We start from the raw sequence: 11795 nt of genomic DNA, 5'->3' as shown, positions 1-11795 counted from the left end.
CTGCTCCTTGGAGGTAAGGATTCTGAGGCATCATCTGACATACTTTGGGCACAAGGCCAGGAGGGATCTGTCCTTGGAGAGGGACATCAAGCTTGGAAGGGTGGAGGGACAGAGCAAGAGAAAAAGACCCTCAATGAGATGTATTGATTCAGTGACTTCAGTGACTGGGGTAATGAGGATAGGTGTGTCGGAGACAATAAGGTTAACACAGGATAGAGCAGGTTTCAGGGCCATTATACAAAGAGTCTCTATGAGTCGCAAGAGACTTGACGGCACAAAACAACAACAACATCATCTCTTGTTTAGTACATAGGACTGCTTACTTTCTTTCCCCCTAAAGACTCTCATTTTGTGTTCTTGAAACGACTCCCATTCGTTTCACACGTTACAGTCTTTAAACAGGGTACTTTTCTGGTCTATGTGGTATGGAGCTGTGTTTCCAACCCAAAAGTAGATGGTTTAAATCCATCCATCCATATCTCTTTTTCTCTCACTCTCTGTTTCTAGGGATCTGTATTTTTAAAAAATTATTGGAAGCAGGAGTGGCACCCAGTGCCTAAATAACATGCCTCCGGGAACTCTATGAACTTTGATAAATGTTGATGCTTGTAGAGGGGCTTCAAGTCTTTTGTTCATATGGTCGCTATGAGTCGTACTCGACCCGAAGGCAATAAACAACAACCACCACCCACTCTGAACCCACTGAATAGAATTAGTACACTGAGGAGTATTAACTGAGGCAGGTATCCAGCAATGTCTTATTTCATGCAGCCCAGTGGATCCCACCTCTCCTGTGTAACCTGATAAGCAGTGGCCTGTTGCCAACGGAAGCCTAAGGACCTCCGGGCCAGCAGGCGCCGCACTCGCACCACCCCACCGTCCGTCTCCATTTCCAGAAGGGCCGTTCTGTCTGCTCTTCACTCGACATTCTTTCGCTTCCGGTGTCACCTACAGACATGGCGACTGCCGCTTCTGCCGCTGGCCCCGGGGCGCCGATGTCACCGGACGACTTGCTCCCGAAAGGTGACGCCGAGAAGACCGAAGAGGAGCTGGAAGAGGACGACGACGACGAGGTACTCGGGCCCCACGAGCCTTTGGGGCGGGAACGAGGGCGTCTGGCCGGAGCGGGTCTGCGGGGGAGTGGGCTTCGCGTGCTGCGGGATCGCGGCGAAGGTGCGCTGCTGAGCCGGGGAGGTCAGAGGGAGGCCGCTTGTGCGGGGCCCAGCGGTGGTGCTTCGACCGAGACCCGCGCTTCCTTCACAGCTAGATGAGACTCTGTCGGAGAGACTATGGGGACTGACGGAGATGTTCCCGGAGAGAGTCCGCTCTGCGGCTGGAGCCACGTTTGATCTCTCACTCTTTGTGGCTCAAAAGATGTACAGGTAAGGGGTGAAAGTAAACACGCTGGGGTGTGCATGGGCTGACTGGCGCTGGGGGACTGCACGGGCTTTGGCGGCCAAAAGAGCTTGGTTCGAGGCCAGTCGGCTACCTGGATCACCGAGTGACCTTGAACTAGTGGCAAGTTAATCTTCATTTCCTCTCGTAAACAGTGAGGATTCTTATTTGACAGGTGATTGTTTAATCATATCAGATAATCTGCATTCATTAATCCTTGGTGGTTTAGTGGTAAGGAATTGGGCTGCCACCCCAAGGCTCTCGGTTCGAATCTACCAGTGACTTGTCGGAAGAAAGCTGGGCAGCCACCTGCCGTGCAGTTTACTGCCTCCGAAAACCACTGGAGAGTCATCTGTGGGTTGGTTCCGGCCCAGCAGTACACAATAGCTACATAAAAGAACACAGGAGAATGTGGACACTTAGGGTTCTGGCAGGGGTGTGGTGCAAACGGTGGCCAGGATGTGAGAGACTTGGCTACCCAGCTTCCTGTTTCTCCCTCTTGCCACCCTCCTCTGCAGGTTTTCCAGGGCAGCCTTGTGGATTGGAACCACTTCCTTTATGATCCTTGTTCTTCCTGTTGTCTTTGAGACAGAGAAATTGCAGATGGAACAGCAGCAGCAAATGCAACAGAGGCAGGTGAGCACATGGCCTGGCTTGTTGCCCAAGGTGGAGATAAACTGTTTTCTCCAGCGCCTAAGTAGTGTGTTGAGTTAGGGTTGGGATCAAGTCCCTCTATTTTTTATCTATTGTCCTTGTGTACGGTTGAGTCAGATCTGACACAGGAGATTGCCCCTCCTTCTCCAGTGGAGCATCTAGTGGATTTGAACCACGCACCTTCGGAATTGCAGCACAGGTTCTTACTACAAGGCCACCGGAGCTCCTTCATGCTTTTTAAGTACCTGCCTATGCTCTTAAGGAGTTTCTGGAAACCTGATTTGCCCTGTCCTGTTATGGCACCACTTAGGAATCATCCACTGCAGCTCCGAGAGACGGGCAGCCCCCTTCCAAACAGTGTAGTATTAGCTGGGAAACTGTGGAAGAGTCAGCTGAGTTGGTTCGCACTGGGCAACAGTGAGTTTATGTGAGGCATATCCAATCCCCTTTTCTCTTACAGATACTTCTCGGGCCCAACACTGGGCTGTCAGGAGGAATGCCAGGGGCCCTACCATCACTTCCTGGAAAGATCTAGATTGTTACTGCTGAAATCTGAGCTGTCTTGGATGAAGTCTGAAATGTAATAGTGTTTGAAATGCTGATCCCCTCCCCCCCCAACCTTGGCACATTGATTTATCTAAACCTGATGGGGACAATTTCTTCCTTGAGACTCCCAGTATCCAAATGTGCCCTTTACTTTGCCCTGACTGACTTCTGTCTTCACTCCCACATCCGAGTGTGGTAAAGCAAACGGTTATTTGCCGTCCTCCACCCCCGCTATGTTGCTCTTGGTTATTCTGCAAGACCCCCCTCACGCACCCACTGTGGGATAGGAACCAGTGGGGATGAACCCAAGAGTTAATGATTGGGTTCTTAAAGAATGGGCGAGGTGGGGAGGTCCACGCACACAGTATGACAAAGCGCATCGTGGCTGTGAGGCAGCCGCGTGCGCCCCCGGGTGTTGGAGGGAGAAGGGTCCGCACTGCGCCTCCACAGGTGGAACCTGGAGGACAGCAGCAGTTCCTCTCTGAATTCTGGCTGTCCGACCTCTGTGTACATGAGAAAACAAGTCAGTGCTCATTTTTTTCTATTTAAATATTAAAAACTTACAACTCAAAGTGTCATCCATGTCTTTCTAATACATACGCCCATGTTGGTTGGTCTGGCTGCCACATTTACACGCAGGACATCTTAGGAGGATAAGAGTTTCACTGCTTGTTTCTTCTCACGCAAGCCAGCCCCACCACCTTAAGATGACTGGCCCTAGAGGCCCAAAGTAAATATTCTACAGTAAACCTCTTAACACTTGGTTCCGAGTTCAGCTAATCATCGTAACATAGATCCATGGACTGAGTGACAGTGCAACACAAACTTGGGGATGAGAACACAATTCCCAAGGGGCAGAGGCAATAAGACTGCTGTAAAATTTTGCGTGACCTAGTTTACTAAAAGTCACTGCTAGGGGAGCCCCTTGTAAATCCAACTGCTTTGTCATCTGTTTTAACAAATCAGCACACTGAACACTGCTAGGAATAAATGATCCTCTGGCAGGTTTTTAGAGGCAGTTAATCATCCAGGAGATTGCTCATCCTACGTGCACAGAGCAGTTGATGGATTTGAACCACATGTCTTCAGGATTATAGCACAGCTTACCATTAAGAACTCCCTGCCATGAATACTAAATTTTTTTTCGTGGCTTATCAGGAAAATATCCTTTAGGAAGTTACAGGTAAAAGTAAGGTATAGGCTCTTGGTGCATCGCTAGCCCAAAAGCTCTCTGGATTCAAACCCAGAGCAGTTCCTTGGGAGAAAGATGGGCAATCTGATTTATAGCCTCCACTGGTGGAGGGTCAGTGGCTGTGACAGTGTGATTCTTATTTTAAAGATGAGGGAATAGTCACAGCAAAGGTTTAAGTAGCTGGCATAAAACTACACCTGCTAACATGGTAGTCCAACCTTAGAACTGTAATAGACCCTGGGTTCTGGGACAGTCCAGGCCCTCTGTTCAGATAACTGGTCCAGTCACTTTGTAGATGAGGGTTTTTATAAACAGATCCCTCTTGTATAAAAAAATGGAAAAATGTCTCAGGGGGTTCTTTAGATCCAAAGCAAGCCTTGTATCTGGACTCTGGTGAGGTCTGACCCAGGTCTCCAAGATGACTGAGGGCTGTGCTTCAGAGCAGCACCACACTAAACATTTCTTCACATACTTTTGCAGACAATAAAGGAGATTTATGTATGTTTTAATTTTTAATGTTTGGTTAAACAAAATAACATCTTTTGTAAACAAACCCAGCACAAGGCCAACAACAAAAAGGAGGAATAAAAAGCAAGAAAAACAAAAAGCCTAGGGTTGCCCCTTCTTGGGCATCAGGGTCAGGTCTGCTCCCTTCCTTACAGGAAGTGGGGCTTCTTGCCCTTGGGTGTCAGCATGGGTCCCTGTCCTAAGCACCAGAATTGGATATGAACAGAGAAAGCAGCCCTGAAATGTTTAAGCATCTTGAAGTCCGCTGGCTCTGAGGGCTGGGGCTCCTCTGAGTGTTTACACAGGCCCACGCAGATCGCTGGAGAGGACACTTCCTCGTCCAAGAAATGGCTTCCTATCAAGACAGTGCCAGGGGACCCGAAGTCCTGCTTGTGACAGTCAGCAAGGCAGGCTGTAACTTCTGGCTGGTGCTGGCTGGAATGTCATTGTGCAGGGGGGGAGGGGGGGGTAAAGAGCTCCCTGCTGTGCCAAGCAGGTCTGGTGTAGAAAAGGGTCCAGAAGAGACTGCGGCCAGTTACAGGGAGGACAGGATGCAGGAGCCGCCTAGGGGCTTCTGGTAATCAGCATAAAAAACGGCCTCAGTGGATTGAAGAGAACGTGTGCAGAAAGTGCTGGTGTAAACATGCGCTCTGGTCCCAGAGGGGAGGAAGCCTCAGCTGTGTCCACCATGCTTGCTCAAGCTTGACGTGTACGCCCCAGGACAGCCCTGCTGCTGAGAAGGAATCTGGCAGTGGGGCAGCCCCCAGACCAGGCAAGACCACGGATCTGTGAGGACTGAACAGGTCCTCCCTGCCCGAGGCAACCACACCACTGGTGACACAATGCAGTGTGATACTTGTTTCCCCTCGTTTTCCAAAGGTACAGGAAAAGTGGCCTAAAATTTAGAGAGGTAGGGGTAGGTGAATTCTCAGATCTGTAAAGGAAACTCCAGAAAGATGACAGGCCAGGCCCTGGTCCTCTAACACACACCGACTTCCAGCTTGAGAGCTCTGCTCTGCATGATGCTGCAGTGGTTAGCCTGAGCTCAAAGATTCCACCACTTCTGGCTGCTTTTAAACCCAGAAAGGTGACCTTCACAAGACTGTCCTGCAACTCTGCCCAAAGGTGGCATCTGCTCTCAAAGGCAGACACGGGCATTTTCTGGTTTGGTCAAGTGGATACACTGCTCTTAGGCCTTCTTTTCTACCTTCATAGCCAATGTAGTGAAACGGAACAAAACCAGAGCAAGCTATTGGACATGAGCCACCCAGGCCTGCCAGTCTGACTTTAGCTGTGTCCACATAGCTGTGTCTCACCCCATAAGACAAGGATATTGCTGAATTCAATCACCTGGCTTAGAATTAATACTCTAAATTCTCATCTTAAATCTCCAAGTATGGCCATAAACCACTCCCAAGCATGAAGTCCCACGAAGGGATGAAAAGGTAGAGGTGGCATTAAGGGTTGAAGACGGCATGCTGTACTGTACTACTGTTTTAGAGACGGTTTCCTGAGAAACCCCACACTCCAGATCCTTCTAGTTGGTCACATGGCTTTTCCAAGTTCTGTGTCTTTAGACCCCCTGCTTGGCCAGGAAAGGACAAATGGAGGCACCATCTCCCTTGGAGCTGGCTCCATTCCAGGTGAGGCTGAAACAGCAATGATCGATCAACCCCAGCAGAACCTGGCAGGTCCTCACCGGGGAGGGAGGGACGGGATGGCAGGGACATACACATAAGCCAGACACCACCTTTGCCTTAATACCAAGGGTCTTTGCTGCTTTGCCCTAAGCACAGAGCTCCTGCCTTCCTTTCCCAGCACAAAAAAACGCTGGTGGTTCTAAACAGTCCACATGTCTGTACTATTGCACTGTCAACTCTGAGAGGGGAAACTCGCTGAGCTGTTTGGGGAAATGGCAAGGGCAGACCCACTGTGCAGGCCACAGCACATCACAGAGGCTTCAGGGGTGAGGTGAGGGGAAGGGTGGGCAGAACTGTCACACATCAGCCCTCCAGCTCTGATGGGCCTCCACCTCTTCTGGTACCACCAGCAGGAGTTCACAGTTCTTTCCTCGTAAGTGATGTTTTAGAAATTTCCTATAGGGGAAAAATGTAGATGAAATGCTGGTGAAATTGCAGATTCTAAGCTGGGGTTTACTTGTTCACTGAAACATTATACCATTCACAGTACTCCTATAAAGACCCTAGCAGTTCATCTCCTCTGGGTGGGGGTCTGCACTGGGGTTAACCTTCAATCTGTTGAGTTAGATTTCCAATGCCCTGTTTCACTAACAGTAACAGGTTCTGTAAAGACTAGTGTCCAAAGTACTCTAAAGTGAAGGACTCCTAATTGTTTTTAAAAAGTTTCCTCTTTGGTCACAGGGAAACTTAGGCTGGCCTGAATATTTATGTCTTTAAACTGGCCGGCAATCATCTTGATGCCCCTGTTTAAGTGTGGAGAATATTACAATGATGGTCCCACCAAACCCTCCCAGCAAAGGGACTGAAGGTCCTGAGAACACTGAAGATTACAGTCTAGGCAAGGCAGGGAGAAGGTCTAAGGAGATGGCATTTCCTGGGCCTCTCTTTGATCAAATAACCAAAGATGAGCTCAGCATCCCCAGAACATAAAAATGAAGACACCAGCACTTTAGCATGATAGGCAGACTACCTGAGCTCGCTCTCGCCTCCAATCCACTCAGGCGTCTTGAGTTTGGAGTCGAGGTTGTAGTAGGCACCTCCTACCTCTCGAACGCAGATCCAGTGCTGCCTTTTGAGAGGCAACTTCAAGGGACCCCAGCATAGGCTGGAGGGTAGATTCATGATGAAGCCCATGACGTTAGTGAGAGCAATGACACCCACGTCCCTGCAAAAGAATGGGTTTAGGCTCTCAGCTGTCCACTGCCCAAGATTCCCTTGCTGTACCACTACAGCCACTCAGGCCCCAGTTCCAGTACCACGGGCTTGTACCACAACCATGCTGCTCTGTCAAGGAAAGTCTGCTTTGAATTACCTGCGCTTGTCCCACCAAACAGCTTCATAGCCTTTGGTCTGAAGTGCCGCCATGATGACATTCACGTCATAGTTTCCATTTCCCAGCATGCTCTTTTTGTGAGGTGTCACCATGGTGTTAGGAGACAACCTGAAAATATGAAGAGAGAGAAGACTCACCTTGTTGATCTACCTAAGCGCCTTTCTCCTCATCTGGGCACCACTTCTCCAGTTGTTACCCAAGTAGTGAGTGACTCCAGCCATCTGTGGAATTACCTCTCCTTTTACGCAGAAAACCCAACTGCAGGTAGATTCACCCGCCTGCCATTTAGTGCCTCTCTAGGGTGGTCAATGGACACAGCAAGCGTCGGAGAGGAGTCTCCTCGTAAAATCCCAGCTTACCCCTTTTCCCTAGTCAACTGCCTCATTGCCAAGCCTCCTCCTTTGACAACTTCTTTGTTAAGACCAGGAAACAGTACTTCTTATCCCTACTTGCATGTGCTACTCCTGGTTTTCAGAGTTTAAGTACTTTCTATTTCAGACTTGCATGATCATTAATTATTAAATATTCAAAGGTCTAAAGGGGCCTGAGGCAGGTAACATAAATGCATGAAATGGGCCAGAGTAAGACATAAAAGACAGGTGCGTAGAGAAACTATGGTGTTACAGAATGGAATACTATGCAACACTGAAAAACAATGAAGAATTTGTGAAACCCTGCATAGTAAGGGTGAGTTTAGAAGGCATTTTGCTGAGTGAAATATGTCAGTCCCAAAAGGCCAAATAATGTGCAAGACACTATTATAAAAAGCCAAAGAAAGTTTTTCATGGAGGGAATCATTCCAGTGTGGTCGCCAAGGAGGGGAAGGAAGAGGGGAGGAACAACTAACTGATACCAAATGAGTGAAGGAAAGGACAAGAGAAATGAATGGATGATCAGACACTTGGTAACTGTAATGAAACAAAATCTGCATGGCTGACAGAACAATATGCTATGTCAACTTTCACAATTTAAAAAATATGGGGGGGGGGGGGAAAGGCGAAAATGCATGTACAGGCAGGTGTGTGTGACTAGCTGTGTGGAGTATGTAAAGACAATGACTTACAATGAAACACAGATACAACATATAACATCTCCTGGGAAGAAAAAGCTGCCCAAAAAAAGTTCAAGAGCAGTCCTGCTTTGCCTCTCTAGCTTGTGGCCACTTTGCCAAGTTTCTGTATCTCAAGACAAGGTCAGTACTGGGGCACTTCCCACCCTGTGACCTGTTCTCATGGGCCTAGCAGGCCAGTCCCTAAGAAAAGGCCATTATGAAGGAAGACGGGCCAGCATGCTTTCACATGCTGGGAGGAAGGGAGAGATGATAAATTCCTTCTGAAATAAAAGTGGAGGGCAGATGCCCAGGAAGTACTACATGCCATCTCCACAGAGAATAGAGACTTCAAGCTAGAGATGTTGCTATTGAATGCCTTCAAGTCAAGCATGACTCATAGCGACCCTATGAACAATAACAAGCTAAGGATAGAAAGCCTTAAAATCTTAAGAAATCTGATAAAGAAAAAAAAAAAACCAACAAAACCCACACTTCTCTACGCTTAGCCACCAATGTAATGCTACTTTCACACACACAGAACACACTCCTGCTCTGCTCACAGCCCTCCATCGGCTCCTTACGCACACGCTTCACTAGAACAGAAACTCCTCTGCCCAGCGGCGGCGGCGGAGGCTCTCAGGAGCCTGCTGACTCACCTCTCACCTCTTACCTCGCTGAGTTTCTGGAACACAAAGCTCACTCTCCTGTAGGGGCTTCAGTTCTCCGTAGCTGTTCCTGCCGCCCAGAAGGCTCGCTCTCTACATCTTCACTTGGTTTGTTCCTTATTATGAGGTACTGCCTTATACGAGTCTTTCCTGACCAGCCAACCTGAGTTTTCCCCCAGCCATTTTATTACCGCAACTTGTTTTAACTTAATTACAGGCCCTGTCACTGGCAGACATGTCAGTGTCTGTTTTCCCACAGTGGAACCCTAAGCAGGGGCCCTGTCTACCCTGTTGACACGGCATCACCAGACTACATGCCTGGGACGTGATGAGTGCTGAGAAAGGCCGTGCTGCCAGCCCCTGAAAACTTTCTGGTCACATCGGCTGGTAGATGTCCACTCTATGAGTGCAGGAATGATTAAAAACGTAAAAACTGAGGTTTAGTGATGGGAAATAACTTGCCCTTAGTCCTGTACCTTACACATGACAGGAGGAGAATTTAGCTTATGGCCGCAACTGTGCTTGCTGCCTGAGGCAAGGCCCCAGGAACACAGCTGTGGTGATGGCAGTGGTGACAGAGATAAGGCTGCAAACAACAGTGGCCCTGGGGTGACCAACAGAAGCTTCACATGACAAAGCAACTCAGTGGTTCTTGGTCACATGGATTAAACGGGAAAGCACATGAATAAAAAGTCCATTCAACATCTACCAAGTTTTTTTTCCTCTCCAACAAGTTTTCAGTGGGTTCCCACACTCTCAGTGAAGCTTTTACCAATGTGCACAAAGGCTCCACAATGTCACTCCTCCTACCGGCCTAACCTGGGGCAGCAAGTCCTCCAGGATGGTCCTCAGAGACCAACCCCGTGTTACCACGGTTACAGAAGGCGTTAATGCCATGGCAACAGGAATGAAACAAGGAAAATGAGTTCCGGGAGCACCTAATAGACTAATGCACCATATGCTTCAGTTTCCACACATACTTGACCGCAAATGTGTTTTCGAGGGGTACCTTACAGATTAAGGGGGCTTAATGGCACTGTGCACTAAGTGAGACAAGTCCAGGTCGCAACGCCCGTGGGGCTGTCCTCTGTTCTGCAGGGTTGCTGTGAGCCAGAACAGATTCAAAGGTCGGTGGTGCTCCAAGGATTTCTCCTCCCCGTCTTCCACCTCAGATTCAAGGCCTTTCCTGTCTATTCCCGCTACCTTTGCCCATCTAAAAGTCATTCATCGGACACCTTGTGTGCCATCAGGTTGGAACCAACCCACAGCTGACCCTCCAGCAGGTTTTCAGACAGTAAATCGCACAAGGGGAGACTAACCATCCTTCTCCTGCGGAGCAACTGGTGGATTCGAACTTGCGCCTCTGGAATTACAGCTCACTTACGATTAGGCCACCAGAGTTTCTAACATCTGGACTTTTGAAATAGGTTCCTCTTAAGAAATCTTGCTTCCAAATTCTTGTTCCACAAATTCAACCTATATGTTCCTGCCACATTCAACTTCCCCATCACCTAGGCCTCATTGTGTAGGTAGTGAAGCTGCAGTTCAATGTCTGGTGGCAAGGCTCCAAGTCACTCTGCCCGCATGGCCTGCTAGTTCTCCTGTCGCGGGGCCAGACTTTTCTTCTCTGGTGCAATTTCCTGAGCCAAGCCAAATCCACAGCTTCTTCCAGCTCAGCTCACTCTATTCCGTCTACGGAATCTTTCCTGGCTCCTCTGTGCAACAGAAAAAGCAGGAAGCTCTGGAAGACCACACAGGTCTGAATTCCAATTCAAGCACCACCAAATACTAATCGTCAGACGTGAGTGCTATGCTGCTTCCTTTTCTATGAAAAGGAGAATGATTCCTTCCTTAGAGGGCTAGTGAAGGACTCAATTATATCAAACTAATCCAAACAGTAAAGCCCCAAAGCAAACAGTGATGCCCTCATAGCCAGGCATTTCATAAGCATGCGCTAATCAAACTTGGTATTTTATGATGGGGGTGGGGAGAAGAAACCCCAACTGAGAATAGCTCCATTCATCTCTTTCAAAGAGGTGGTTTTTGCACACCCATGTTTATCACGGCGGCTTTGATAGCAAGGAGTTGGAAACAACCTAAGTGCCCATCAACAAACAAATGAATAGAGAAGCTGTGGTATATTCACACAAAGGAATACTACGCTACATTGAAAAACAAGGAACTCATGAAATATTATTCAAAATGGGTGACCCTGGAGGACATTATGCTGAGTGAAGTATCTCTGTCACAAAAGGATAAATACTGCATGGTGCCACTGTTGTGTAACAGGACTGACATCGGTGTTGGGGGGAGACTGAGAAAGATGGGATAAATAATGTATACTGTATTGAAACAGATGAGGGAGAGAACTGTTTAAAAGGGATATGGGTGCCACACCCGCCTCACTGTCCTCTCTGGCCACGACGCCTGTGTGACAAAATGGGTCGTCCGCCTGTGTGACAAAATGGGTCGTCCGTGCCTGTACGGGGTCTCTGACCTCAAGGATAGCATAAGAGGGAACCTTGCAAGCCCTGTGCTTGTGAGTGGGCTGATGCCTGGATATTTGTTACAGATGAGTCTTCGTAATCCTGAGAAACCTCTGGAAATTAAGTTGCTTCTAGGATAAGAATGGGAGTTTCTGGGGGATAATGAGGGGAACTTCACCAGAACTGGGATAAAGATTTAATTAAAGTCTTTAATCAGGAACCATTTGATGTTCCTGGAAATGATAACAAACAAGCTGAAAATATAA

General features: G+C 48.3%; 2 protein-coding genes across 2 annotated transcripts in view; one reads left to right on the top strand and one right to left on the bottom strand.

Moving 5' to 3' along the window:
• Positions 1-956: 956 nt before the first annotated feature.
• Positions 957-2584, top strand: TOMM22 (translocase of outer mitochondrial membrane 22 homolog (yeast)). Its single transcript, XM_006890117.1, has 4 exons — positions 957-1073; positions 1264-1382; positions 1914-2031; positions 2510-2584. The coding sequence occupies exons 1-4, from the start codon at positions 957-959 to the stop codon at positions 2582-2584; spliced, it is 429 nt and encodes a 142-aa protein (XP_006890179.1).
• Positions 2585-6052: 3468 nt separating this feature from the next.
• The window catches only part of JOSD1 (Josephin domain containing 1), a 12885-nt gene continuing 7142 nt past the window's right edge, over positions 6053-11795 (bottom strand). The window contains exons 2-4 of the mRNA XM_006890116.1: positions 7307-7435; positions 6965-7159; positions 6053-6390 (exon numbers count right to left, since the gene is read on the bottom strand). Of these exons, the coding sequence (XP_006890178.1) occupies positions 6291-6390; positions 6965-7159; positions 7307-7435 (424 nt within the window). The 3' untranslated portion in view covers positions 6053-6290. The remainder of the gene's footprint in view (positions 6391-6964; positions 7160-7306; positions 7436-11795) is intronic.

The sequence above is a fragment of the Elephantulus edwardii genome, unplaced genomic scaffold (assembly GCF_000299155.1).
Source record: "Elephantulus edwardii isolate Elephantulus edwardi_28Jun2011 unplaced genomic scaffold, EleEdw1.0 scaffold00086, whole genome shotgun sequence".
NCBI classification, from domain to species: domain Eukaryota; kingdom Metazoa; phylum Chordata; class Mammalia; order Macroscelidea; family Macroscelididae; genus Elephantulus; species Elephantulus edwardii.
This window is presented reverse-complemented; position numbering and strand designations above follow the sequence as displayed.

What these genes read in the sequence shown, in the direction of transcription:
- TOMM22 (XM_006890117.1), top strand. Translation starts at nt 957, where the DNA reads ATGGCGACTGCCGCTTCTGCCGCTGGCCCCGGGGCGCCGATGTCACCG. An exon ending in AAGAGGACGACGACGACGAG is followed by an intron (nt 1,074 to 1,263) that starts GTACTCGGGCCC and finishes CTTCCTTCACAG; the next exon opens with CTAGATGAGACTCTGTCGGA. An exon ending in AGCAAATGCAACAGAGGCAG is followed by an intron (nt 2,032 to 2,509) that starts GTGAGCACATGG and finishes TTTCTCTTACAG; the next exon opens with ATACTTCTCGGGCCCAACAC.